Source organism: Dama dama, chromosome 7 (assembly GCF_033118175.1).
Source record: "Dama dama isolate Ldn47 chromosome 7, ASM3311817v1, whole genome shotgun sequence".
In the NCBI taxonomy this organism is placed as follows: Eukaryota; Metazoa; Chordata; class Mammalia; order Artiodactyla; family Cervidae; genus Dama; species Dama dama.
The window spans coordinates 46,379,185-46,404,113 of record NC_083687.1 but is presented as its reverse complement, the minus strand read 5'-3'; the positions used below and the strand labels follow the sequence as shown (position 1 = coordinate 46,404,113).

General features: G+C 44.3%; 1 protein-coding gene across 2 annotated transcripts in view; it reads right to left on the bottom strand.

Annotated features, from left to right (window-relative positions):
* Positions 1-20,928: 20,928 nt before the first annotated feature.
* ADTRP (androgen dependent TFPI regulating protein) overlaps positions 20,929-24,929 on the bottom strand; it is a 67,928-nt gene continuing 63,927 nt past the window's right edge. Inside the window, exon 5 of one of the 2 annotated variants that reach the window (XM_061147626.1) lies at positions 20,929-23,335. In XM_061147626.1, the coding sequence (XP_061003609.1) occupies positions 23,301-23,335 (35 nt within the window). In that variant the 3' untranslated portion in view covers positions 20,929-23,300. The remainder of the gene's footprint in view (positions 23,336-24,929) is intronic. The other variant, XM_061147625.1, reaches the window with a different exon arrangement.

Genomic DNA, 24,929 nt, shown 5'->3' with positions numbered 1-24,929 from the left:
AATAATCACTCTTTGTGATGAGTAAAGACTTTTTAATAGCTACAGTAAGAATGTAGACTTTAGCTCTCATACTAACCAGTATGGAGGATCTCTCTCCCTGTCCCCAAGTTTTTTTTTTTATCTTCCTTTAAAAAATATTTTTAGTTTTTAAATTAATTTTTGTTATAGTGTAGTTGCTTTGGCTTTCCCAGTAGCTCAGCTGTAAAGATTTCTCCTGCAGTGCAGGAACTAGAGGAGACTGGGGTTCAGTCCCTGGGTGGGGAAGATCCCTTGGAGGAAGGCATGGCAACCCACTCTAGTATTCTTGCCCAGAGAATCCTGTGGACAGAGGAGCCTGGCGGGCTACCGTCCATGAGCTTGAAAAGAGTCAGACATGACAGAAGTGGCTTAGCACACATAGATGCTTTACGATGTTGTGTTAGTTTCACCCATAGAGAGAAATGAATCAGCCATATATATACATATATTACCTCCCTTTCGAACTTGCTTCCCATTAAGGTCACCACAGTGCTTTAAGTAGAGTTGTTAATGCAAAGGGAGATTTTCCTGGGTGGACTCAACCTAAGCCAGTGAACTCTTAAAAGAGAGCTGCTGCTGCTGCTAAGTCACTTCAGTTGTGTCTGACTCTGTGCGACCCCATAGATGGTAGCCCACCATGCTCCTCCATCCCTGGGATTCTCCAGGCAAGAACACTGGAGTGGGTTGCCATTTCCTTCTCCAATGTGTGAAAGTGAAAAGTGAAGTGAAGTCGCTCATACTTGTCCGACTCTTAGCGACCCCCTGGACCGCAGCCTACTAGGCTCCTCCATCCATGGGATTCTCCAGGAAAGAGTACTGGAGTGGGGTGCCATTGCCTTCTCCGAAAAGAGAGCTGAGGCCTCCCTGAAGGAAAATATGAAGCCTGAGATTCCCTGATGGTCCTGAAGAAGCAAGCAGTCTGACTGTGAACCTCCCACGAGGGTTGGACCTGTGGCCATGGCAAGAACTTGAGTGCGGCCTGTAAGAGCTAAGAATGACTCCCAGCAGACAGCTAGCAAGAAATCAGGGGCCCCAGACACACAACTGTAATTGGGCTGGTGTGTGCCTCAGACACACACCCTGAATTGTACTGCCTGTGGGGGCTTGGAAACAGATTCTTTCCCAGTTGGCTCTCCAGATAAGAACGCAGCTGGCTGCCACCTTGATTACACCCTTATGAGACCCTGAATGGAAAGTCCAGCTAAGGCAATGCCAGAATCCTCAGCCCATAGAAACTGTGAGATAATCAGTTTGTATCATTTCACACTGATAAGTCTGTGGTAATTGATTATGCAGCAGTAGGAAATAATACACTCAGTACTGAACACCAAGAGGTGAGGGTGAAGGAAGTGGAGACTGCCTTTCTTATCCCTCTAGCAGCTGGGGCACCAGCTTGGCTGATCAGATGTGTCCACCTGGAACTCTGAGTCTGGAGGGAGGGATACAAAGACTCGGGTGCTTTTAGAGGTCAGCCCCAGAGAATGGCAGCAATGGTGGTAGAATCCCAGTGTTGGCATAGTCTGGTGAAGAATCTGACAAATTTCTACTTCGATTAGTCAGGAATCATGTCTGTTATTTGCCTCCAAGTTTATTGTAGATTATTATAGATCATATATGTAAAAGTGCTTTGTAAACTTTGGCAAACTATATAAGCATAACTATCATTTAAATTATTTCTTTGGTTTCACTTTCCTTCAGGCTCATATGTTTGACCTTTGTCTCTATCCAAGCTATTATAATTCTTGGTGTCAATTTTCTTTTTTTTTTTTTCTTTTTTTGGTGTCAATTTTCATGCTGCCATTCCAATGAACAAAGTTACCTTTATTCTTAAAAAATAGAAGTAATGTGGAAGTCTGTGTGAAGATGAGATTATCAGCAAAAAAAAAAAATTGAGTCAGGACATGTAGGAAGTCATAAAGAGGGACTGTTTCCTGGGAATTTGTAGGGCTTAAACTTAGGTTTAAGGACACGCTTTCAGTCACACTCAAAGATCAAACAGCAATCTCTGCCTGCCTGGAACCATTTAGAAAACAAGTGTCTGCTACTGTGAGGGTCTCCAGGGAAGATCCTTCCTTGACCATTTTTCTGAATGGATTTGAGTCTAGTGAGCATATGTTCCAGTTGACTGAAAATCACATCTTCACTTGCAATGAACCACATATCTGTACATATCCTCACAGATTTCCTGTATCCCTGCTGCTGAAAGGTACAGACTGAGGAATAAATGCAATGGAAAATATCATCTTTGAAAAGAAATGATTGAAAAGCATGGTTAAAAAACAACAACAACAAACTACTGCATTTATCAGCGCCACCTCAGAGGGTAGGAGTTTGGGCAACTAATCACACACAGTCCTTGCAGCTATGCTCTTAGATTAACATGTTAGAATTTGGAGGCTATAAAAGTTTGAAAGAACTTGATGGCTGATCTATTTCTTTTGACTGTCTAAACCCAGGACCATTGGGTTAGTTTACATATGGCCACTGGGGCTCCGGGAAACTTTTATGCAGAAAGTCCCCTGAAGTTAAAGGGAAAATACTACAACCCTGACTTTCTCCACTCATGACATTAGCATCTAGTTACCAGGAAGGAGAAATGAGGTTTTTGCCTCTGACTCATGGCCAGAGAGCTCTGGTGAACTACGAGTCCTACTAGGGGCTAGAGGCCGTCAGAGAAAAAGAGTTCTCTTTAGAGCACACAGAACATGGTAGGAAGAAGAGGAGTTGGGCTGTTGCATGGTGCTTTGCTGAATAGCTTCCCCCGTGAAACAACCAGAGGACTTCATTTCAGTTCCTGAATAGAGAAAAGGCCACCAACACGACCTCATAGAGAAAGCTGTAAAAGTGAGCAAACATAGCAACCTTGGGTAGCAGTTTACCTGTAACCCTTGGAACAGAAATGTTGATTGTACCAGAAAGCCAGCAGCCAAGTGATAATCAGTGGTAGGGGGTGGGGAGGGGTGGGGACAGAGTGCATTGGTGGTAAAAGCAGCAGCTGCAGGAAAAGCAGAGCAAAAACAGGAAGCCTGCCCTCTGACCTCCACGGCATCAGACTCCGACTGAGGTGGGTGACAGGCTTAGAGGGTCACTGTGGCGACTGCTCCAGGCCAGGCCATGTTTATCCCCGAGGAACCTGTCACCCTGAGGTTCCTTATCTTGATTTAGCATTAATGGTAACCCCCAGCATGGGAGGAGGCAAAGGGTGACCAGGGAATTTGGTAGTGCTTTTCTCTTTTAAAAATTTTTTTAAAAACCCTTTGACCACCTTGGGTCCTACTTGCGGCACGTGGTTCTCCCCAGTTGTGGTGTGCAGGCTCCGTGGGGCCTGGGCTCTGTGTAGTTTGCAGCACACAGGCTCTCTAGGTGAGGCATTCAGGCTCAGTAGTTGAGTCTACTTGCCCCAAGGGCATGTGGGATCTTCGTTCCCCAACCAGGGATCAAACCCGTGTCCCCTGCACTGGACGGTGGATCCCCAACCATTGGACTACCAGGGAAGTCCTCATCAATTGAGTTTTTCACTTATGTTTTTGTATTTTTCATTTCTAGATGTCCTACTTGGTTCTTTTTCAAATCTGCTAGGTCATTTTTTCGAGTTCCTATTTACTGTAGATTTTATCTTTATTTTTTGAAACATAGGTATTTCATAACTTGCCTCTGATTATTCTGGGATCTGAAGTCTTTCAGGGTCTGTTTATATGGTTTAGTACTTTTATTTTACTGATGTTTCTTTCTCATCATAACTTCTTTTCTTGTGACTTGATTGTCATTGACTCCTCAGTGTTCCTTGTCCATTAGACATAGTTTTTGGTGATTCCTGTGAGTTGGGGAAAGGAGCCCTTCTCCAAACAGTCTTGTCTTTGCCTTACCAGACATTTATGGGCACTACAGAACTCTGGGAAATTGTGAGGACAGAGGAACCTGGCATGCTACGGTCCATGGGGGTCACAAAGTTGGACACAACTTAGTGACTGAACAACAACTATTCTCTGTAACCAGTTCAAACTAAAGTCATGCCTTGAAGTTTTCTGGACCACTCTGGGTTTTGAATTTACTCTATAAATTCTCAGGGGGCTGGTCTCTGGGTAGAACTATTGGAGGACAGATTTTGTGTGTATATGTGTTTGTTCCCCTTCTTTGCTCTATTAAGACATTTGTATCTTTGGACTGTTGATTTTTGGTGGGTTTTTTTATTTTTTGGAAGTTGGGAATGAGAAGTAGGTAGTTTTACTTCTGATTCGCCTTTCTCCTGTGGCGCGTTCTTCCTTCGGGATTCTAGGTTAATAGAGGTGGTATGTAATATTGGCCTTTCAACCTGGGTGGACCCTAAGCTTTGACTGGTCTCTTTTACTTCCTCAAGTCTTCAAAACAGTAACACCAGTCCCCACATATATCCTCAGGGCAAAAGGCTTTGGTTGTTTTTCTTGCCTTTCTGGGGTTTTAGATTCTCTTAGAACTTGATCTGGTAATTCTTCATTATCTTATCATTCCTTTGATGCTTTTAAAAGAGACTGGAAATTTTTACAAACTTTTAGGAAAATTATATTTTAAATCTTTATCAGGGGGGTGATGCAAATGGCCCATCCCTGTATTCTTAGAAAAGGAGGAAAATTAAATTTGGAATGTTTTTGATAGTCTCTTTTTCACCGTTTTCTGAGTATAGAAGTATTCCCCTAAACTGGTAAATTTCACTATGTTTACATAGTGAATTTTAAAAATTCTGCATGGAAAGAAAGAAAAGGAAAAAAAAAAAAAACACACACACACACACACAAAGGCCAGTAGACACTCAACAAATGGAGAGAAGTATTTGAAACTCATACAAAGAGCTTAGACTCAAAGGAAAAGACTGATTTCTTAAAATACTTGGAGTTCTACATTATTATTGATTGATATGTAATAAATTACTTCAAAACTTAACAGCTTAGAGCAGATGTTTATTATCTCTCAGTTCCTAAGGATCTGGGATCTGAGAGCAGCGTTTCTGGGTGGTTCTGGATCTGTGTTTCTCATGATGAGATTGCAGTCAAGCTGTCAGTGGGGACCACAGCCTCATCTAAAGGGTGGCCTAGAGGACCCACCTCTAAGGTCATTCATGTGACTCTTGTCAGGAAACCCAGGCTCCTCACTGGCTGCCTGCTGGAGGCCTGAGTTCCTCAACCCTGGCCTTCTCCATCAGCAGTTGGCTGAGAGGCCAGCTGGTTTCTGCCAGAGTAAGGAACTCAAAAGAGTGGACCACTGAGAGAGAATCACAACAGCTTTTACAGCTGATCTTGAAATGACATACTATCACTCCTGCCGTATTGTAGTGGCTCCCTGAGACCAACCCTGGTAGACATGAGAGAGGATTACATAAGGATGTGAATATCAGGAGGTGGGGGTCATCTGGGGTCCACCTTGAAGCTGCCTGCTGTAAGTGCCTACAGTTCACTAAGGAAAAAAACCCTCAAAACAGAAAAATGGAGAAAAGATACAAGTCTGTTCACAGAAATACATATATATGACACAAACTAAAATACATCTTCAACATAAAAAGACGCTCAATCTCACTCAAAATAAGGATAATGTAAATTAAAACTATATTGAGACACTGTTTCTACCCATAAGATTGTATAACCCACTGTATTGTTGAGAATTTGGGGAAACGGGGTCTTATGCCTTGTCAGTGAGTGTAGACATTGGTAAAATGTCTTTGAAGAGTAATTTGGCAATAACTCAGTAGTTTAAAAAAAAAAAACACATTTTTTTCAATTCAACACTTCCACTTCTAGGAATTTTTCCTAAATATATTCTGGCACATATGCAAAATGATGTCTGTATGAAGATCTTTACTGCAGCATCAACTTATAATAGCAAAAGATTGGAAACCATCTGAATTTCCATCAACAGGGAACTGATTACATAAATTATGGTAGTACACATATAGGAGAATTCTATTAATCTCTTAAAAAAGAACGAGGCAGCCCTCTTTACACATATTTAAGATTTTCTCCAAAATGTGTGGAAGATGTGAAAACAAGGTGTAGAACACAATGTCACTACTTGTGATAAAATATGTATATGCAAAAAAATATGTATATGCTTGTACATGAATATAGTATCTCTAGAAGCACATGGAAGAGATGGGGATTGTAGTTTGCTTTCATAGAGGGAAACTGGGTAGTTAGGGAACTAAGGATATAAAAGAGACCTATTTTTTATGTATTCTCATTGTACTTTTTGAACTTTATAATATGTACATGATTTAATCACTCGAAAGTAATTAAAATATTTAAAAAAATATGTAGGAATAACCCCGAATCATGGTGCCCTGAGCTAGGCTGGGCTCAACAGAAACAAAGAAGTGGAATTGCAGGACCTGGTGAGTAATTGGAATGGCGAGGGGAAGAAGGAAGTGTCCAGGATGGCGCTCAGATAGAGGAAAATACGTGTATTTGATGATTATGTTTTACGGGAAAGTCACAATTTAAAAAACCAAAGGCTATTATTTTCTGTTAGTTCAGTTCAGTCATTCAGTTGTGTCCGATTCTTTGCAACCCCATGGGCTGCAGCACGCCAGGCCTCCCTGTCCATCACCAACTCCCAGAGCTTACTCAAACTCATGTCCATTGAGTCGGTGATGCCATCCAACCATCTCATCCTCTGTTGTTCCCTTCTCCTCCTGCCTACAATCTTTCTCAGCATCAGGGTCTTTTCAAATGAGTCAGCTCTTCGCCAAAGGACTGAAGCTTCAGCTTCAGCATTAGTCCTTCCAATGAATATTCAGGACTGATTTCCTTTAGGATGGACTGGTTGAATCTCTTGCAGTCCAAGGGACTCTCAAGAGTCTTCTCCAACCACAGTTCAAAACCATCAATTCTTCGGCACTCAGCTTTCCTTATAGTCCAACTGTCACATTCATACATGACTACTGGAAAAACCATAGCTTTGACTAGTCAGACCTTTGTTGACAAAGTAATGTCTCTGCTTTTTAATATGCTGTCTAGTTGGTCATAACTTTTCTTCCAAGGAGTAAGTGTCTTTTAATTTCATGGCTTCAGTCATCATCTGCAGTGATTTTGGAGCCCCTCAAAATAAAGTCTGTCACTGTTTCCATTGTTTCCCCATCTATTTGCCATGAAGTGATGGGACTGGATGCCATGATCTTTGTTTTCTGAATGTTGAGCTTTAAGCCAACTTTTTCACTCTCCTCTTTCACTTTCATCAAGAAGCTCTTTAGTTTTTTCTTCACTTTCTGCCATAAGGGTGGTGTCATCTGCACATCTAAGGTTATTGATATTTCTCCCAGAAATCTTGATTCCAGCTTGTGCTTCATACAGCCTGGCATTTCATATGATATACTCTGCATATAAATTAAATAAGCAGGGTGACAACATACAGCCTTGATGTACTCCTTTCCCTATTTAGAACCAATCTATTGTTCCATGTCCAGTTCTAACTAAATCCGAATACAGATTTCTCAGGAGGCAGGTCAGCTGGTCTCATAATCCCATCTCTTGAAGAATTTTCCACAGTTTGTTGTGATCCACACAGTCAAAGGCTTTGGCATAGTCAATACGGCAGAAGTAGATGTTTTTCTGGAACTCTCTTGCTTTTTCAATGGTCCAGTGGATGTTGGAAATTTGATCTCTGGTTTCTCTGCCTTTTCTAAATCCAGCTTGAACATCTGGAACTTCACAGTTCACATACTGTTGAAGCCTGGCTTGGAGAATTTTGAGCATTGCTTTGCTAGCGTGTGAGATCGGTGCAATTGTGCAGTAGTTTGAACATTCTTTGGCATTGCCTTTCTTTGGGATTCGAATGCAAACTGACCTTTTCCAGTGCTGTGGCCACTGTTGGGTTGTCCAAATTTGCTGGCATATTCAGTGCAGCACTTTCACAGCATCAACTTTCAGGATTTGAAATAGCTCAACTGGAATTCCATGACCTCCACTAGCTTTGTTCGTAGTGAAGCTTCTTAAGGCCCACTTGACTTCGCATTCCAGGATGTCTGGCTCTAGGTGAGTGATCACACCATCATGGTTATCTGGGTCATGAAGATCTTTTTGGTATAGCTCTTCTGTGTATTCTTGCCACCTCTTCTTAATATCTTCTTCTGTTCGGTCCATACAGTCTCTGTCCTTTATTGTGCCCATCTTTGCATGAAATGTTCCCTTGGTATCTCTAATTTTCTTGAGGAGATCTCTAGTCTTTCTCATTCTATTGTTTTCTCTATTTCCTTGCACTGATTACTGAGGAAGACTTTCTTATCTCTCCTTGCTCTTCTTTGGAACTCTGCATTCAAATGGGTATATCTTTCCTTTTCTCCTTTGCCTTTCACTTCTCTTTTCTCAGCTATTTGTAAGGTCTTCTCAGACAACCATTTTGCCTTTTTGCATTTCTTTTTCTTGGGGATGGTCTTCATTACTGCCTCCTGTACAATGTCATGAACTTCCATCCATAGTTTTTCAGGCACTCTTCTATCAGATCGAATCCCTTGAATCTACTTGTCACTTTGACTGTGTAATTGTAAGGGATTTGATTTAGGTCATACCTGAATGGTCTAGTGGTTTTCCCTACTTTCTTCAATTTTAGTCTGAATTTGGCAATAAGGAGTTCATGATCTGAGCCACAGTCAGCTCCCAGTCTTTTTTTTTTTTTTTTTTTTTTGCTGACTGTATAGAGCTTTTCCATCTTTGGTTGCAAAGAATATAATCAATCTGATTTTGGTATTGACTGTCTGGTGATGTCCATGTGTAGAGTTTTCTCTTGTGTTGCTGGAAGAGGTTGTTTGCTATGACCAGTGCGTTCTCTTGGCAAAACTCTGTTAGTCTTTGCCCTGCTTCATTCTGCACTTCAAGGCCAAATTTGCCTGTTACTTGAGATATCTCTTGACTTCTCACTTTTGCATTCCAGTCCTATAATGAAAAGGACATCTTTTTTGGGTGTTAGTTTTAGAAGGTCTTGTAGGTCTTCCTAGAAGCATTCAACCTCAGCTTCTTCAGAATTACTGGTTGGGGCATAGACTTGGATTACTGTGATGTTGAATGGTTTGACTTGGAAACGAACAGAGATCATTCTGTCATTTTTGAGACTGCATCCAAGTACTGCATTTCAGACTCTTTTGTTGGCTGTGATGGCTACTCCATTTTTTCTAAGGGATTCTTGTGCACAGTAGTAGATATAATGGTCATCTGAGTTAAATTCACATTCCACTCCATCTTAGTTCACTGATTCCTAAGATGTTGATGTTCACTCTTGCCATCCCCTGTTTGACCACTTCCAATTTGCTTTGATTCATGGACCTAACATTCCGGGTTCCTATGCAATATTGCTCTTTACAGCATGGGACTTTACTTTCATCATCAGTCACATCCACAACTGGGTGTTGTTTCTGCTTTGGCTCCATCTCTTCATTCTTTCTGGAGTTATTTTTCCACTGATCTCCAGTAGCATATTGGGCACCTACTGACCTGGGGAGTTCATATTTCAGTGTCCCATCTTTTTGCCTTTTCACACTGTTCATGGGGTTCTTAAGGTAAGAATACTGAAGTGGTTTGCCATTCCCTTCTCCAGTGGACCACGTTTTGTCGGAACTCTTTACCATGACCCGTCTGTCTTGGGTGGCCCTACATGGCATGGCTCATAGTTTCATTGAGTTAAACAAGGCTGTGGTCCATGTGATCAGTTCGATTCGTTTTCTGTGATTGTGGTTTTCATACTCTCTGCCCTCTGATGGATAAGAGGCTTATGGAAACTTCCTGTTGAGAGAGACTGAATGAGGGGTAAACTGGGTTTTGTTCTGATGGGCGGGGCCATGCTCAGTAAATCTTGAATCCAATTTTCTGTTCATGGGCAGGGCTGTGTTCCCTCCCTGTGGTTTGACCAGAGGCCAAACATAACTTTGTTGTTTTTGTTCAATGGCTCAATCAAATCTGATACTTTGTGACCCCAGGGACTATAGCAAGCCAGACTTCCTGGTCCTTCACCATCTCCTGTGCTCACACACATGTCCATTGAATCAGCGATGCTATCCAACCATCTTATCCTCTGTTGCCGTCTTCTCCTTTAGGCCTAAGAAGATAAAAATGTCCAGGGACTTCCCTGGTGGTCCAGTGGTTAAGAATCCACCTTGGAATGCAGACAACATGGGTTTAATCCCTGGTCCAGGAAATAAGATTTCACATGCCATGGACCAGCCGGAGCCTTGGTTGTTATTATTTTCTGTACTGTTGAATAAGCTCCTTGCAGTTAGGGATTATATTTTAAATTTCCTTGTATCTCTTATAGTATATCATGTGGTGTCTGACTTGCTATAGATGCTCAATAGATATGTTAGACAAATGTCTGAAAATTAATTTTTTAAAATGTGTTTTGTCTTTTCAGAAGGATTAAATATCTGCCCAGGTATTTGCAGAGTGAGAGCATCAGATAGGTTGAAAATAAAATACCTCATCATCTCTTTATCAGAGGGGGAGGGGACACAGGTAGAGAAACGATGAAGTTCATGCAGCAAGTTGCTAATGAGAATAACTCATAGGACTTTCAAAACGTAAGAGAATTTAGTTATCTCCAAGAACAGGGAAGAGTGAATTTAGCCACCAGAGGGCTCTCAGCATTCCATTTAATTGCAGGCCTAGAATTATTCGTGAGATAGACAAAAGTGCATCTGAAGACCGGAGGAGAATGCACCGTTTCCCACTCCATTAGCTGGACACGACCACTGCAAAGACGTCCTGCCAAGTTGTCTTATTACAAGATGAGAGAATTGAAACTAGCCAGTGTGCTTTAAACACTCTGTCTCTGAATGTCCAGGACGGCCTCGTTGTCTTTTGTTAGTTGAAAAGTGAATTTATCTCTAATGCCCTATGATAATGCAAGGGCAACTTGGGAGGTATTCCCATGTGTTGCGTGGAAGGAAGAGGAGAGTTACAATGGGGCTTGAAGTGGTGACATTCGCTAATATTTCAGTCCTTTGTCAAGACTTAGAGGAGCCTAAAACTAGGATTGTTGGGTTGGCAATTACAGTTTTCATTGCCTTCTCTGATTTTTATATTGTTGGATCATTTGTAATGGTCTCTTATTTGTATTTTTCAACCCTTTTTTTGATTGTGTGAAGTTGTGCAGGTGGTAAGTTAGTGTCCCTCCCATTAAAATGTTCTGACCCCTGGTGCCCCCATTATTAACCCCTCATTGGATTAATAGAGCCATTGAGTTAAGAGAGCAGAGAAGGAAATGGAAGTTTATTGGGGGCCACACACTGGGCTGTGTTCTAGTTTCATTATTAAAGTCCATCCCTAAAGTAACTCTAACACAAAGTAAGTACTGCTCTCTCAATTTATATAGGAGGAAACCCAGATCTGAAAGGTTGAATGAGTCACCCAAGATGGTAAATGCTGTGGGCTCACTGAATTTTGCTTACCTGTGAAGCTCATCGTCTTTCAGACCAGCCTCAATAGTATGAGCTTGCATGCGTGTGTGTGTGTGTGTGTGCTAAGTCGCTTCAGTTTGTGTCCGACTCTGCATTCCTATGGACTGCAGCTCACCAGGCTCCCCTGTCTATAAGGTTCTCCAGGCAAGAACACTGGAGTGGGTTGCTATGCCCTTACCTCGTGTTTTCTTTATCCCCTGGCTACCCAAGGATTCGTTTCCCCAGACCATTTAGGAGTCTTTGAAAGTGCACCTCGTTGGTGGAGCGGTGTGTTCGGTAGCCGCTGCAATGAGCCCCTGCAATGCCTGCTGAGAGTGTGGTGTGCTGGCAGCTGCAGTAGCACCACAAGGCCCCTCTGCATGTGCAGTAGGAAAGGGAGGGATGCTGCCCCCCAGCCCTCCATCATCCACCGTGCAGGGGGCCATGACGAGACCCTTGCAGAACTTCTGCAATAACTGCCATGGTGTGGCCACGGCTACTCTTCTCATCTCAGGCTTCCCTTGTGGCTCAGCTGGTAAAGAATCTGCCTGCAATGCAGGAGACCTGGGTTTGATCCCTGGGTCGGGAAGATCCCCTGGAGAAGGGAAAGGCTACCCAATCCAGTGTTCTGGCCTGGAGAATTCCATAGACTGTATGGTCCATGGGGTCACAAAGAGTCAGACATGACTGAGGAAATTTCACTTTCCCTTCGTTCTTCTCATCTCAGATACTAATGGCCTCTGACTGTGGAATGGTCTGCAGGTAAAGCACAGGTGGGGCTGACGAGGCACCAGAGTGATTGTAACATGCTGATCATCTGTGCTGAACTTGTGTAAGAATGAGCTTTGCCTCCAGAAGGAAGGCAGGAGAACATATGCTTATGGATTTGTCCTGACCCCTTTACTCCTTTACTCCTGACTCCTTTACTCAAAGGACATGAGTTTGAGTAAACTCCAGGAGTTGGTGATGGACAGGGAGGCCTGGCGTGCTGCAATCCATGGGGTCACACAGAGTCGGACACGACTGAGCGACTGAACTGAACTGTGTAAGAATGGGCTTTGCCCCCAGAAAGCAGGCAGGAGAACATATGCTATGGATCTGTCCTGACCGTTCTACGCCTCCTGACCCAGTGCACCTGGGAAGCAGCGCCACATGAACAGAGGTAGGGTGAGGTTGCTTATAAAATCTGTAGCCATGGAGGGCAGTGGCCTTTAGCACCTCAGTTGGGAAGTCACACCCAAGACCATGGCCCTGTGAGCATCATTAGCACGTGTGAAGATGTGCCAAGGATGAATCTCTGCGGTCCACACCCACCCCCTTGCAGCCCGGCCCCTAAAGCAGAGAACTTTGAAACACCAAGGCCTGTTATGTTCATGTGTGGAACAGTCTCAGAATTCAATTTTCAAAGCAACATTCATGCATTAGGTTTTTTTCTGAAATCTGTTCTACTGAATGAACTCATCCGAGGAAGGACAGACTGTTGTTTCCTTGATTGGATGATGTGGGATTTGAGGAGACTCTTGAATGAAGAGAGGAGAGAGAATTTGTCAAACCGGAGCTGAGGGCTTATTATAGGCCTGTGAGTCACAGGGGCTGCAGGCGTCACCAGAGATGGGTGAGTGAATGAGGGGCAGGCATGGAGCGGGGCCTGGGAAGGGGGGGCACAGACAAGGAGGGACAAAGTGAGGCCAGGGAGGGGAAGAGAGAGGAGTGTGTTAGCCAGGGATCTCCAGAGATGCAGAACCCATGGGTGGGGGTGTGTGGGGGTGGATGTGGCTGTGTCTGGGTGTGTGGGTGTGTGTCTGGGTGGGTGGGTGGGTATGAGTGTGTCTGGGTGGGTTGGTGGGTGTTTGTCTGGGTGGGTGGGTGGGTATGAGTGTGTCTGGGTGGGTTGGTGGGTGTGTGTCTGGGAGGGTGGGCAGGTGGAGAGATAAAGACAGAGAGAGGTTTCATGGAGGTTGGCTCAGCTGCCACGGAGATTGGCAGGTCCAAAATCTGCAGGGTGGGTCTGCAGGCTGGAGATCCAGACGAACCAGTGCTGCAGTTCAGATCCAAAGCCTGATTGCCAGCAGAGTTCCCGACAGGAGCCTTCCCGGGCTTCTAGCCGTCGGGCTTTGTCTCTGCTAGGGAACCCCACTGAGATCTACAGGCAGTTGTGAAAAGACCCCACCAGAAAGCTCTGGAGAGGACTGTGAACCACCCTCAGAGGCTGGCCCCGCACTCTGCCCGAGTCACCTCTGATACTGCATCCAAACAGAGCAGACCAACAGTGAAGCCTCCTGATCTGCCAGGTACTAGGACGGCAGGGCCTCAGAAGGCAGCGAGGATAGAAGGTGGGGGCTCTCCCAGGTGATGTTTAAAGCAATCAAAACCTACTATATTCAATTAGGCCTCAGCTGCTGCCAATTCCAAATAATATTCAAACAGAATTCCCTTACATCCGTGCTTTCAACTTTGGCTGCCCGTTGGAATGACCTAGAAGTGCTTTTAAAATTCCCAATGCCTAATCCAAAGCCTAGAACAATTTGGAATTTCTGGAGGAGGGATCTGGGCAAAAGTATTTTTATAAGCTTCCCAGGTGACTCCAAATATTCAGGCAAGACTGAAAAGCTCTTCTGTATACAGCTGTGGCAGCTCTTTGCCCTACAGTTGACCTTGAGTAACACAAATCTGAACTGCACAGGTCCACTTTTACATGGATTTTTTTTTTTTTTTTTCTGTAGTGAATACTACAGTACCGCATGGTCTGCTGTTGGTTAAATCTGTGGGTGTGGAATTGTGAGTACAGAGGAACCTTGGATACAGAAGGCTGACTGTGCAAGATACACAGATTCTCCACTGTGTGTGGGGTTGTCACTCTTAACCTCTGCATTGTTCAAGGGTCAGCTGTATTTCCTTCTCCACCTCCCCACATTGTGTGAGGCTCCCTACAATGTCCATGTGAGCCATTTGCATGGCCATTTGAGCTGAACATTGTATGAGGCTCCCCACAATGTCCATGTAACCCATTTTCATGGCCACTTGAGCTGCTCTGGCTCTGAAAAGAGAGTTTTCCACCATAATGTGATTTCCCTGGGGCCTGTACCTTCCCATGTCATATCAGAGGGCATAAAATGATCTCGAGGAGTCAGCAGGAAGGACTGATCATGAGGGAAAGACATCATGAAGGAAACAGAAGCAAGATTTGGTAAAAGTTAGATGGTGTAAAGAAAGGGAGGCATCCGAGCTGACCAGACTGGGCTTGTGCTGCATTTTTCTGGGGTAACTTTCTTTCTTGGTCATATTTGTCAACCTCACTGAGCCTGTTTCTTTATCCTTAACATTGGGATAATAATGTCTGCCCTTCAGACAGAGAAGGACTAGAGAGATCAGTTTAGTTCAGTCGCTCAGTCATGTCCGACTCTTAGTGACCCCATGGACTGCAGCACGCCAGGCTTCCCTGTCCATCACCAACTCCCAGAGCTTACTTAAACTCATGTCCATCGTGTCAGTGATACTGTCCAACCATCTCATCCTCTGTCATCCCCTTCTCCTCCTGCCTTCAATCTTTCCCAGAATCAGGATCTTTTCCAATGAGTCGATTCTTCGCATCAGGTAGCCAAAGTATTGGAGTTTCAGCTTCAGCATCAATCCTTCAAATGAATATTCAGGTTTGATTTCCATTAGGATGGACTGGTTGGATCTCCTTGCAGTTCAAGGGACTCTCAAGAGTCTTCTCCAACACCACAGTTCAAAAGCATCAATAGACTAGATGATAATGCATAGTAAATGGCCATTTTTATAGTGAGCACTCAATAGACGTATAAACTATTGGTGACTGCTTGGCTTAAGACAGACAAGAGAGAGAAATTAAAAGCTAAAATTTGATGTCCAATGACTTGTGCCCCTCAGTTCTCTCATTTGTAAAACAGGGATAATGTGTTGGGTTGAACAGCATCCCTCCAATATTAATGTGCACTTGGCAGTTCACACTGTGACCTTATTAGGAAATAGGGTCTTTGTAGATGTGATCAGTTAAGTGTCTTAAAATGGAATCATCCTGGACTTAGGGTGGACCCTAAAACCAATGACTGCTGTCTTTACACAGGAAACGAGAGGGGAATTTGGACACAGATTCCAGATTTCCTCTAAGGTAAGAGACACAAAGACACACAAAGTAGAATGCCATTTGAAGCCGGAAGAAGAGATTAGAGTGTTGTGGCCACAAGCCGAGGATCATCAAAAGCCCTCAGAAGGGAGAATTCTTCTCTGAAGCCTTCCGAGGGTGCGTGGTGCTGCTAACACCTTGATTTCAGACAGTTAGCCTCTGGGACACTGAATGGATAAACTTCTGCTGTTTTTAGTCGGCCTGCTTTGTGGTCCTTTGTTATGGTAACCCTAGGAAACTAATTCAGTAGGTGATACAGTACTTCTGGGTTACGGCAACTGTAAATGAATCTATACTGTAAATACAATTAAAATTAGAAATGGTAGTTCAGTTCAGTTCAGTCGCTCAGTCGTGTTCGACTCTTTGCAACCCCATGGACTGCAGCATGCCAGGCCTCCCTGTCCATCACCAACTCCTGGAGCTTACTCAAACTCATGTCCATTGTGTTGGTGATGCCATCCAACCATCTCATCCTCTGTCATCCCCTTCTTCTTTTAGCTAAATGTTAAGTAGGATTGTTTAGATACTGGATAAACGACCTATCTGATGACAGTCTATGCTAGGGGCTGAGACCACTAGCCCTGGGAGGGTCTTCAAGGGTGACTGTGTGAGAGATGCACGAAATAATGAGTGATTTGTGTAGAGGGGGAAAGGGGAGAGGCAGGAAGGCAATAAGGAAATGTTGAATTGCTGCCTGCCCTGGGCACCTCCACCCACCAACCAGGGGAAAGGGGCTTGCTGCCCTTGAATCTCAGGTGCACAAGCACAACTCTTATAATACACACATAAACACATGCAGACACAAACAGCTTAGACTTTGCTGGCTTTCATCCTCGGACATCTGCTTCTAGAGTTGTGATCTCAATCTCTGTCCCAACGAGCAGCCACAGAATGAGCACATAGCCTTTTCATTAAACCCACTAGAATGATAGCAAAGTCCTCTTCATCATTGTTGATACAATCACACAAGTAACCCCTATATTCACTTCCTGCCTACAGTCTAATATGGACCCCGTAATATGGGTCTAAGGTGGGCCCAAGAGAGGTTCATTTATAACTGGGAAGAATATTTTTCAACCCATCTTTTCTTTCCCTTAATGTGAGGTTTACCCACACTGCTGAGCAAGGCAGCTATGACTGAACTGGGTGCAGATAGAGCTCTTGGCCTCTTCCTTTTGGTTTGGTGATATAAGGGCACTGGAAGTTCACGATGTCAGGAAGTCTGCAGAGGAAAATTCAGGCAGTGCCAATGCAATTTATTTCACAGTAAAAAGAATTTTATTTAACCCCATGGTTTTAAAAATTGGCAAAGTTGCATTAATGCATGTACATAAAATGTCCAATGAGTGCATTTTAGAATTTAGTAGAAAACTTTTCAAATGGAATAAAACATGCCTAGATTGAGAGTTCTCAGAATCCTGTACCAGATTCCTGGCAAGGTAGAAGTCGTATAGTATTTATTTTCCTAACTCTGCGTCATCTAACTTCATCATTTGAATCTTAATAAAATTAAGTGTTGAGTGAAAACAAATCCCCGAAGTGTAACCAAATATATTGGCTCAGGCCAGACTTAAGCCTCAGCGGAAGGTTTTGTAAGCTCTTGCAGTGGAAGTGTTTTTTCTCTTCTTCCTGTCAGCATCTCAGAGGAGCTGAGCCTGGCAGAGCAGCTGCTAACAGACTGAACTGGAAAAACAAGGCTTGGTTCTGTATCCCCAGGGGTGCAGCAAGATAAAAGGCTGCACACCCAAACCCTAACGCAATGACGGCCACCACGTTCCTGTCCTCAGGCCACGGCGTGCACGAGGCCAGGTCCATACACACAGTGTCCCTGGCGGCTCAGATGGTGAAGAATCTGCCTGCAGTGCGGACGACCTGGATTCAGTCCCTGGGTTGGGAAGATCTCCTGGAGAAGGGAATGGCTACCCACTCCAGTAATCATGCCTGGAGAATCCCATGGACGGAGGAGCCTGGCAGGCTACAGTCTGTGGAGTCTCAAAGAGTCAGACACGACTGAGTGATGAACACCTTCACTTTCATACACATAGTAGGCACTTTATACTTACTCGTTCAGTGAGTGAATGAATCCCACAATATGATGGAGTACAGAGTTGTCCAACTTATTGGTTGCAACCCTATTGCTATTGTATTAAGAAATCAATTGAATTATCACAAAATCTTTCAAATAGTAGAAAATAATAGGATAGAAAATAAGTTGGTCTATCACACATATTAGACGTGTGTTTTGTGTGTGTGTGTGTGTTTCGACTGCGTCATGCTGTAAAATGCATTTCTGAAGGCATCAGCATTGCTTCAGGACCCAGTGGGATCCCTTTTTGTCCTTGCTGTCTCCTCTCTTCTTAAGAAAGTTGACAGTGACTTCTCTCCCCAGTCATAAAGCAAGTTTAAATTCTTGTAGTGCAGCCAGTTGGTCAAGACTGGAATCATCAAGTGTGGTGGGTCATAGCCGTGCTTCCTCAAAGGGATGCAGAGTTCTTCTGACCCATCAGTGGCTGAGATCACTGTCTATTCTATTTGGGGGTACTCCAACTATAGATTAGCGCTCAGAAGGAGGGGTGAGCATCACGGCACACATAGCTAGTCATTTCTTGGCAGCCATGTGGTAAAACATTGTGAACTAGTAAGGTTTGTCCTCTGAGTCTGTAGCTGACTCTTTCTGTACCGCTCCTTTTCTTACAATATCCCCATTTTTATTCTTCCAAGCATGCCTCTTGCCATATTAAAACTTACTTTTAAATCATCAAATACCCTTCATTAATACTTGGACATGGATGAGTGTAAGTCAATAGGTTACCTCTCTCTTAAGAAGTGAAAGTGTTAGTTGCTCAGTTGTATCTGACTCTTTGTGACCCCATGGCCTGTAGCCTGCCAGGCTCCTGTGTCCATGGAATTTTCCAGGTAAGAATACTGGAATGGGTTGCCATTTCCTTCTCCAGGGGATCTTCCTGACCCAGGGATCGAACATGGGTCTTCAGCATTGCAGGCAGATTCCTTACCATCTGAGCCACCAGGGAAGGCCTCATAAGTGTTTAAGTTCAATATGTCTCTCCATGTAAAATGAAAAGTTTTAATTTCTAGTGAAGGGGGTTTTTTGTCAATTGGCAAGATATTTGGGGTGGCAGAGTCCCCTTTCCAAGGTCCCTGAAGACTCATACCACAGAGTGACTGAAAAAGTCTTAGTTATGATGAAGTAAGAGTTAAACTAGAGCAAGCCTCAATGACAGCAGGTATCATCTGTAAGGAAGAGGTGGGCAGGCACCTAAAGGAAAATAAATTCAGAGCTAAACATGATTTATTTTTGATGCCCTCCCTCCCACCTTTTAAAGGTCAATCTCCCTGACTTGAATCCTACTGCCCTGTGGGCTCTCCTTGGGTTAATCAGTGTCATTCTGATAGCCCAATCTGGAGAGTCACCTGTATGCAATATTTATTCTTCAGGCCTTCCCTCATCTTTCGTTTTGTTTCTTTATAAAAATTTACTCATCCTAAGTCCCATTCTATCCATATGCCTTCCACCGCTATATCATGTGAAAATTTGATCATCATTGTCAGGAGGATTCTGGGACTTAAGATGGAGAAAGTATCTTCAATGAAACAGTGAAACCCATGCTGGGACTCTCAGCTTCTGGAAAGGAGGAAGCTATTTGGTGATTAGGCCTGTAAAATTTGGAAGTTGTAAGTAATCCTCAAGTGAGTCTGCATGTATTTTCAGTACTTTCTCGTGGTATAGAGTTAGGCATTATGGAGGAGACAGACAACTACCTGGGCTCCAGGAGTTTGCAGTTAAGCGAGGTGGAATGGGGAGAGAACCTTGGATGCCAAACGCTTGCATGCATCACTTTAAGTCATTTTATTTGATCGGGATTATCACATGATTTTAAGGAACCAAGACTCAGAAAAATAAACTGTTTTCCCCAGGTTCTATATAAATACTGAGTGGTGGAGTCAGGATTTAAATTCAGGTCTGACGGGGTTCTGATGCTTATGTTATTTTCAGCATTCCATATTGTTATGGAAACAGAATCCAAGAGGGAGCGGTGAGGAGGAGAGCAGTAGAAGGCGGGGTGGGGCCTGCGGTGGGAGCTTAGAGGAAGAGCCCACTGCCCTGGACCAGCAAGAGAATACTTTTTAGAACTAAGTGACACTCAGACAGAGTCGGAAGCCACGAAGGACAACTTATTTGATAGAAGCCGGAAGAAGGGAGGTCTTTCCAGGTTTGTTGCTGTCTAGTCACTCAGCCATGCCCGACTCTTTGCGACCCCATGGACTGCAGCACGCCAGGCTTCCCCGTCCTTCACCGTTCCCCAGAGTTTGCTCAAACGCATGTCCATTGAGTCGACGATGCCATCCAACCTATCCAGGTAGGATGACCAAGAAAGGAAAGGCTTGCGAGTGGAAATAAAAGTGTGCTGAAGGACAAAATCCTGGAGATCTGATTAAGGGAGTGAAAATTATCCCTGAGGTCTGCCTTCTCTTTTACTGCATCTTAATTCAGTTGAGGGTGGAGGAATCATCGCCAGAGACGCCTTCCCTCTAAGGGACAGGAGCTCAGGAAGCTCAGCCTTCCACTCAGTCTTACCTGGAGCCACTGCCTCTGAGAAGGAGGCTCAGAATCTCCAGGAGAGGGCCTTTCTCAAGAGTCCCTGGTGATGCAAGTGGGGAGCTTCCAGGGAGCCGGGCCGAGGGAGCCAGGTACTTCTTCCTTCCTTTTCTGGAATCCAGGCCAGTTTCAATTTACATAACACAGCTTAATCCACAGAAACAGGAGCTGGAGGCAAGTTCTTTCCCTTTTCCTTTTTTTCCTCTCGACACAGAAACCTTTATTTTCTCCCTACACCACAAACCGGTGCTGTTAAATAATATTGGATAATTGCACCTGTCGTCCTCCCCATATTGTGCTGGAGAAAAATAATTGCTGGTTTTCTGCTTGGCAGTTTAGCTGTGACTCCGTCATTTGACTCGGAGCATGTCATTTTCTCCCGTTTTAGACTGTGTACAGTCAAACTGTGTGAAAGGACTCTCAGATAGCGGCCCTGCGTGTGTGAGTGGGCGCCGGCCTCATTCAGCAATGATGTCTAATTTATACAGCATTGAAAATCCACGGCTATAAATAAACAGTTCTGGCTGGCTTTGCTGCCTACTCAAACGCTCTTATTAAAAAAAAAAAAAAAAAAAAAAAGAGCCATCAGCTACATGAGAATGGAAAATAAAGTCTGGATATGGATTCAGGTTTCTGACATCTGTGCCCTTGGGGTGGGGGCACCCAGACTTGGGATGGGCTCAGTGCTCAGCCAGGCAGCCTTCTGGGAGACTGGCCTCCTCACTCTTTGCTCAACCCCCCTTCCCCCACACCCCACACTCTCCACATGCCGGCCCCACGTGTTTGGGGATTACAGTATATGAAACTGACTTCCTGTAATGACAAGTATTGCAAGCAAGTAGGTGCAGAGGAGCCAAAAATAGCTTGAGAAACGAATGACCCATTCGCAGGGAGGATGGGGCTAATGTATTGTTTAGGCAAACAAGGTAAGTCTTCACCCCAGACTCGGAACTGGTGTCACATGTGAGATACCAACTCCAGAATGTAAGCACAGGTACGGACCAGTCCATGAGCCTGAGCCAACTCTGGGAGATGGTGAAGGACAGGGAGGCCTCGTGTGCTGCAGTCCATGGTCGCCAACAGTCGGACACGACCGAACGACTGAACACCAACCAAGATAAAATGAGGTCTTGGAGGTGAGAGTGGCTTTGAATTGATGACACTGTACAAATATTATTGCCAGCTTTCTCATCGTTATCATTTCGTTTGTATTGTTCTCTAACCACTAAGGGTCCAACATAGCTTTATGTAGGCGGCTGATACTATCTCCCTTTTCATGAATATTTAATCAGTGTTCATGACGGGTGTTCTGAAGCTTCTCCTTTCTTAAGCTACAGCAGCACCAAGGAAGCACTGTGTGATTACGTCTGTGCTCAGTGGGGAATGCTTCTGAGGTATTCCTAGGGCTGGAATAGCTACTGCACGGTGGCCAGTCATGCAGCTAGCAGAGTTTAATTTGGTCCTGGGGACAGTGAAGTCACAAATAGAAATCTGCAGGCTCATCCCAGCCAGGAGCTTACTATGACTCTGAGAAATACGCAGCCCCAGTCATTCGGGGGGTGTGGAAAGTTTGGGTGGTCTCCTGTGGGCTTCACCTTTGGAGAATTTCCACGGTGACAGCCGCTTCTGGGCTCCCGCTGAGGCCAGGTATGTGCAGCAGTCAAGAAGCAGCTGGCGTGGGAAGGGAGATGGCGTTCCCGGCTTCAGAAGGAAAGACTCGAGGCTCGTGTTTGTGTAACTGAAGAGGAGTGCAGATCCGGCGGGCCTCTCGGTACCTCTCCTCGTCTTCCCATGGACTCCCTGCCCTATCGGAACATTCTGCTCTCTCCCCTAAGTCTATCAGACCGCCCTTGGTGTTCATTTTAACCGTATTTCTCCTGCATCATGTTAGATTGGAAAACCCAAGTACAATTCACCCAACCCATGTGGGTCTGATGGCGTTATCGATGGACTTGAAAATATTTACCTGCCACTAATCATGTGTGTTCTTTATAAAAATGTGTCTGAAAATAAAGACCCAGAAAAATCCTCTAGGAAAATTAAAGCAGGTTTATGAACATGTTCGTTAATCAGCTGACAATCAGCTTTTTAAAACCATAACCTAACTCCTCCACGAGATGAGTCGGATGGCATCCCTGACTCAGTGGACATGGGTCTGAGCAAACTCCTAGAGATGGTGAAAGACAGGGAGGCCTGACGTGCTGCAGTCCGTGGGGTCACAAAGAGTCGGACACAGCTAAGCAACTGAGCAACAGTAACAACTCGGCAAAGTGCTTCGTGCCGAAGCAGTCTCAGCAGTCCCCACAGTCACGGCACTTCCCATCCAGATTATTTCCCAAGTAAAATGTACATTTATTTGATGAATCATTCAGTATTCCCATTTAAGAGATTCTAACCACGTCCCTGTGTTCCGTGTTCACTTGCCCCAAATGCTTGCTCACAAAGGGACAGATTTCCCAGTATTTTTATAACTTATTTTCTCATTGCCCCAGTTAATTTTTCTAGCAGCAGCCATCTTCCTACATTTCCATTTACAGGAAAAAAAAAAAAAAAAAGATGAGAAATCCATGAAAATAGCTTATGACAGCGCTTCTTTTGAGGAAAATTGGGATTATTCAGAAATGGGCCAGGACTGGGAGTTGGCAGGTAGGTCTGGGAGATAAAAGTGGTTGTCTTGGTTCTGACACTAAAGCTTTGGCCGCATGAGGTTAACCTCCCTCAGGTCCTCAGGATCCTTCTCTGTGAAGAGTGTGGATGACCCTAGTTCCTTTCTCCTTAAACATTCTCTGACACTGCATTTCTCTAAACATTCTCTGACACCGCATTTACACGGGTTTCTTTGGCCTTTGGCAAGACGTAGACCACAGACCATCCTCCCCAGAGGTCAGACAGAGGTAACAAATTCTGAGAGAGCAGGAATTGTTTTTGGGGTAAACATTTCAGAAAGCCAAAAGTCCTCAAATTAATCGCCTACCTTCATTACCCTCTTTTAAAATTTATATATCATTCCCTATCCTTTCTACTTTCCTACGTTGCTCTACCACCTTCCCCTACCAGGAAAAAAAAAAAAAAAAGATGGGAAAAAATTCTCATGTTTTCTTCCTTCTTAGTTCTTCGAAAACAGTGTCTGATCACTTCCTCTTCTTCCTCGGTTGCATTGTGTCACCTGTGCAAACAAGAACAGAAAGAGATCTTAGCCTTCAGGGCTTCCCTAATGGGTATTCTCATGTGGGTAGACATCCGCCCTGACCTGGGACAGTGGAGAGTTGAGGAAACTTTTCCAGAGGCAAGATGCTGTAGGTGAGGAGCTCTGAAACCCACCAGCACTGCTGCAAGGACAGGAGGGGACATTTCTGCTGTCCTGCTTGGGGCTTGGCTCACAGCTGGCCAGCTGACCAAAGGGGCAGTTTGCCTCCTGTGGCTCTGAACATTTCCTGTGGACCACTGAGGGCTGTGGCTTTTGGCATGTGTTTGTAGGCTGCACACAGTCCATCAACAAATTTTGAGACTTTGCAGATGAAGATGAAGAGACCACATCAATCAAATGAGACAGGAAACAGTGGCGTGGCTATTCACCTAACCAGGGGCCATTCTGTGACCTTTCACCAAATCCTTTTATTGGCACAGGTAGAAAAGTACTGGCATGTTGATTAGTATTTAGTAAGCTTATTAGAGGGGTTTATTCTACTGAAACTGTAGCATTGGATTTCTAGAATGACTTCCATTTAGCCAACAATTGGTACCCTGGTCTTTAATGATCACAAATCTTTGCATAAACTTTGAAACTTCAGAAGCTTTATTAACTCATTGTCCTTCCCATCTGTTGCCAAATGCAGTCTTTTTTCAGCTCAGCCTCTTCTCAGACCTTCTAGAGCCCAGTTACTCCTGGCTCGTATTACCACAACAGTCTCAGCTTGCAATTCCAGGCTTTATTCTTCAAACTCTGCCCCCTCCATCAGTTAAATCCTTAACAGTCAACGTTAAATAGCTTATCATTGCATTTTGCTGGAACTCCCCTTCTCAGAGGCTTTAGAGACAGATGACATGAGATTTTCCTGTAGGCCCCTCATCACACTGGTTTTCTAGGGTGGCTAGCTCTTAATCACCCAGCCTCCACAGCCACCTTTGAATTCATGTCTCTCAACATTTTTAAGCACAGTCTCCTTTCTTCAATTCCTCGTCAGTCTATACTACATCCAATAACTTAAGTGAAGCCTTGCTGATTTATCTAGCTTTACATGTTTCACCTTCTTTTCATTGATGCTTCCACTTGTTTTGTATTTTTTATGTGAATTCTCTTTTCCCCAGTTAGGTCTTCTCTACATTAGGTCTGTAGACATAAGCACAGTATCTTCTCTTCTCTGAAGTATACACTTAGGGCCTTTAATGAATCTGTTTTCGGGTAAACAACACGTTATTTCTCTTGTGTTCAAGAGCTTGCTCATTGTAAACTTCTCAAAGTTGTTCCTTCCAGGGTCTCTCTGAGGCAATCTAAAACTGTTTATCCATGCTGTTACCAACCCTCAGCACTTCAAGTCTAGCTGTAATCAAAAGCTCACTGCTTCAACCCCAGGTGCCAAGGATTGGAGATTCCTTCTCGAGTCAAGAGATAACAACAGAACACGACGGCTTGGAGAGAAACAGTGGGACCAGGAGCGGAGGTGGTGGTGGGAAGTTCCTCAGGGGAAGGAAGGCAGATGGCTCCTTCCACTGGATCAGAGTGTCCATGTCCAACACCACGAAGCTCTGGGGGGACTCAC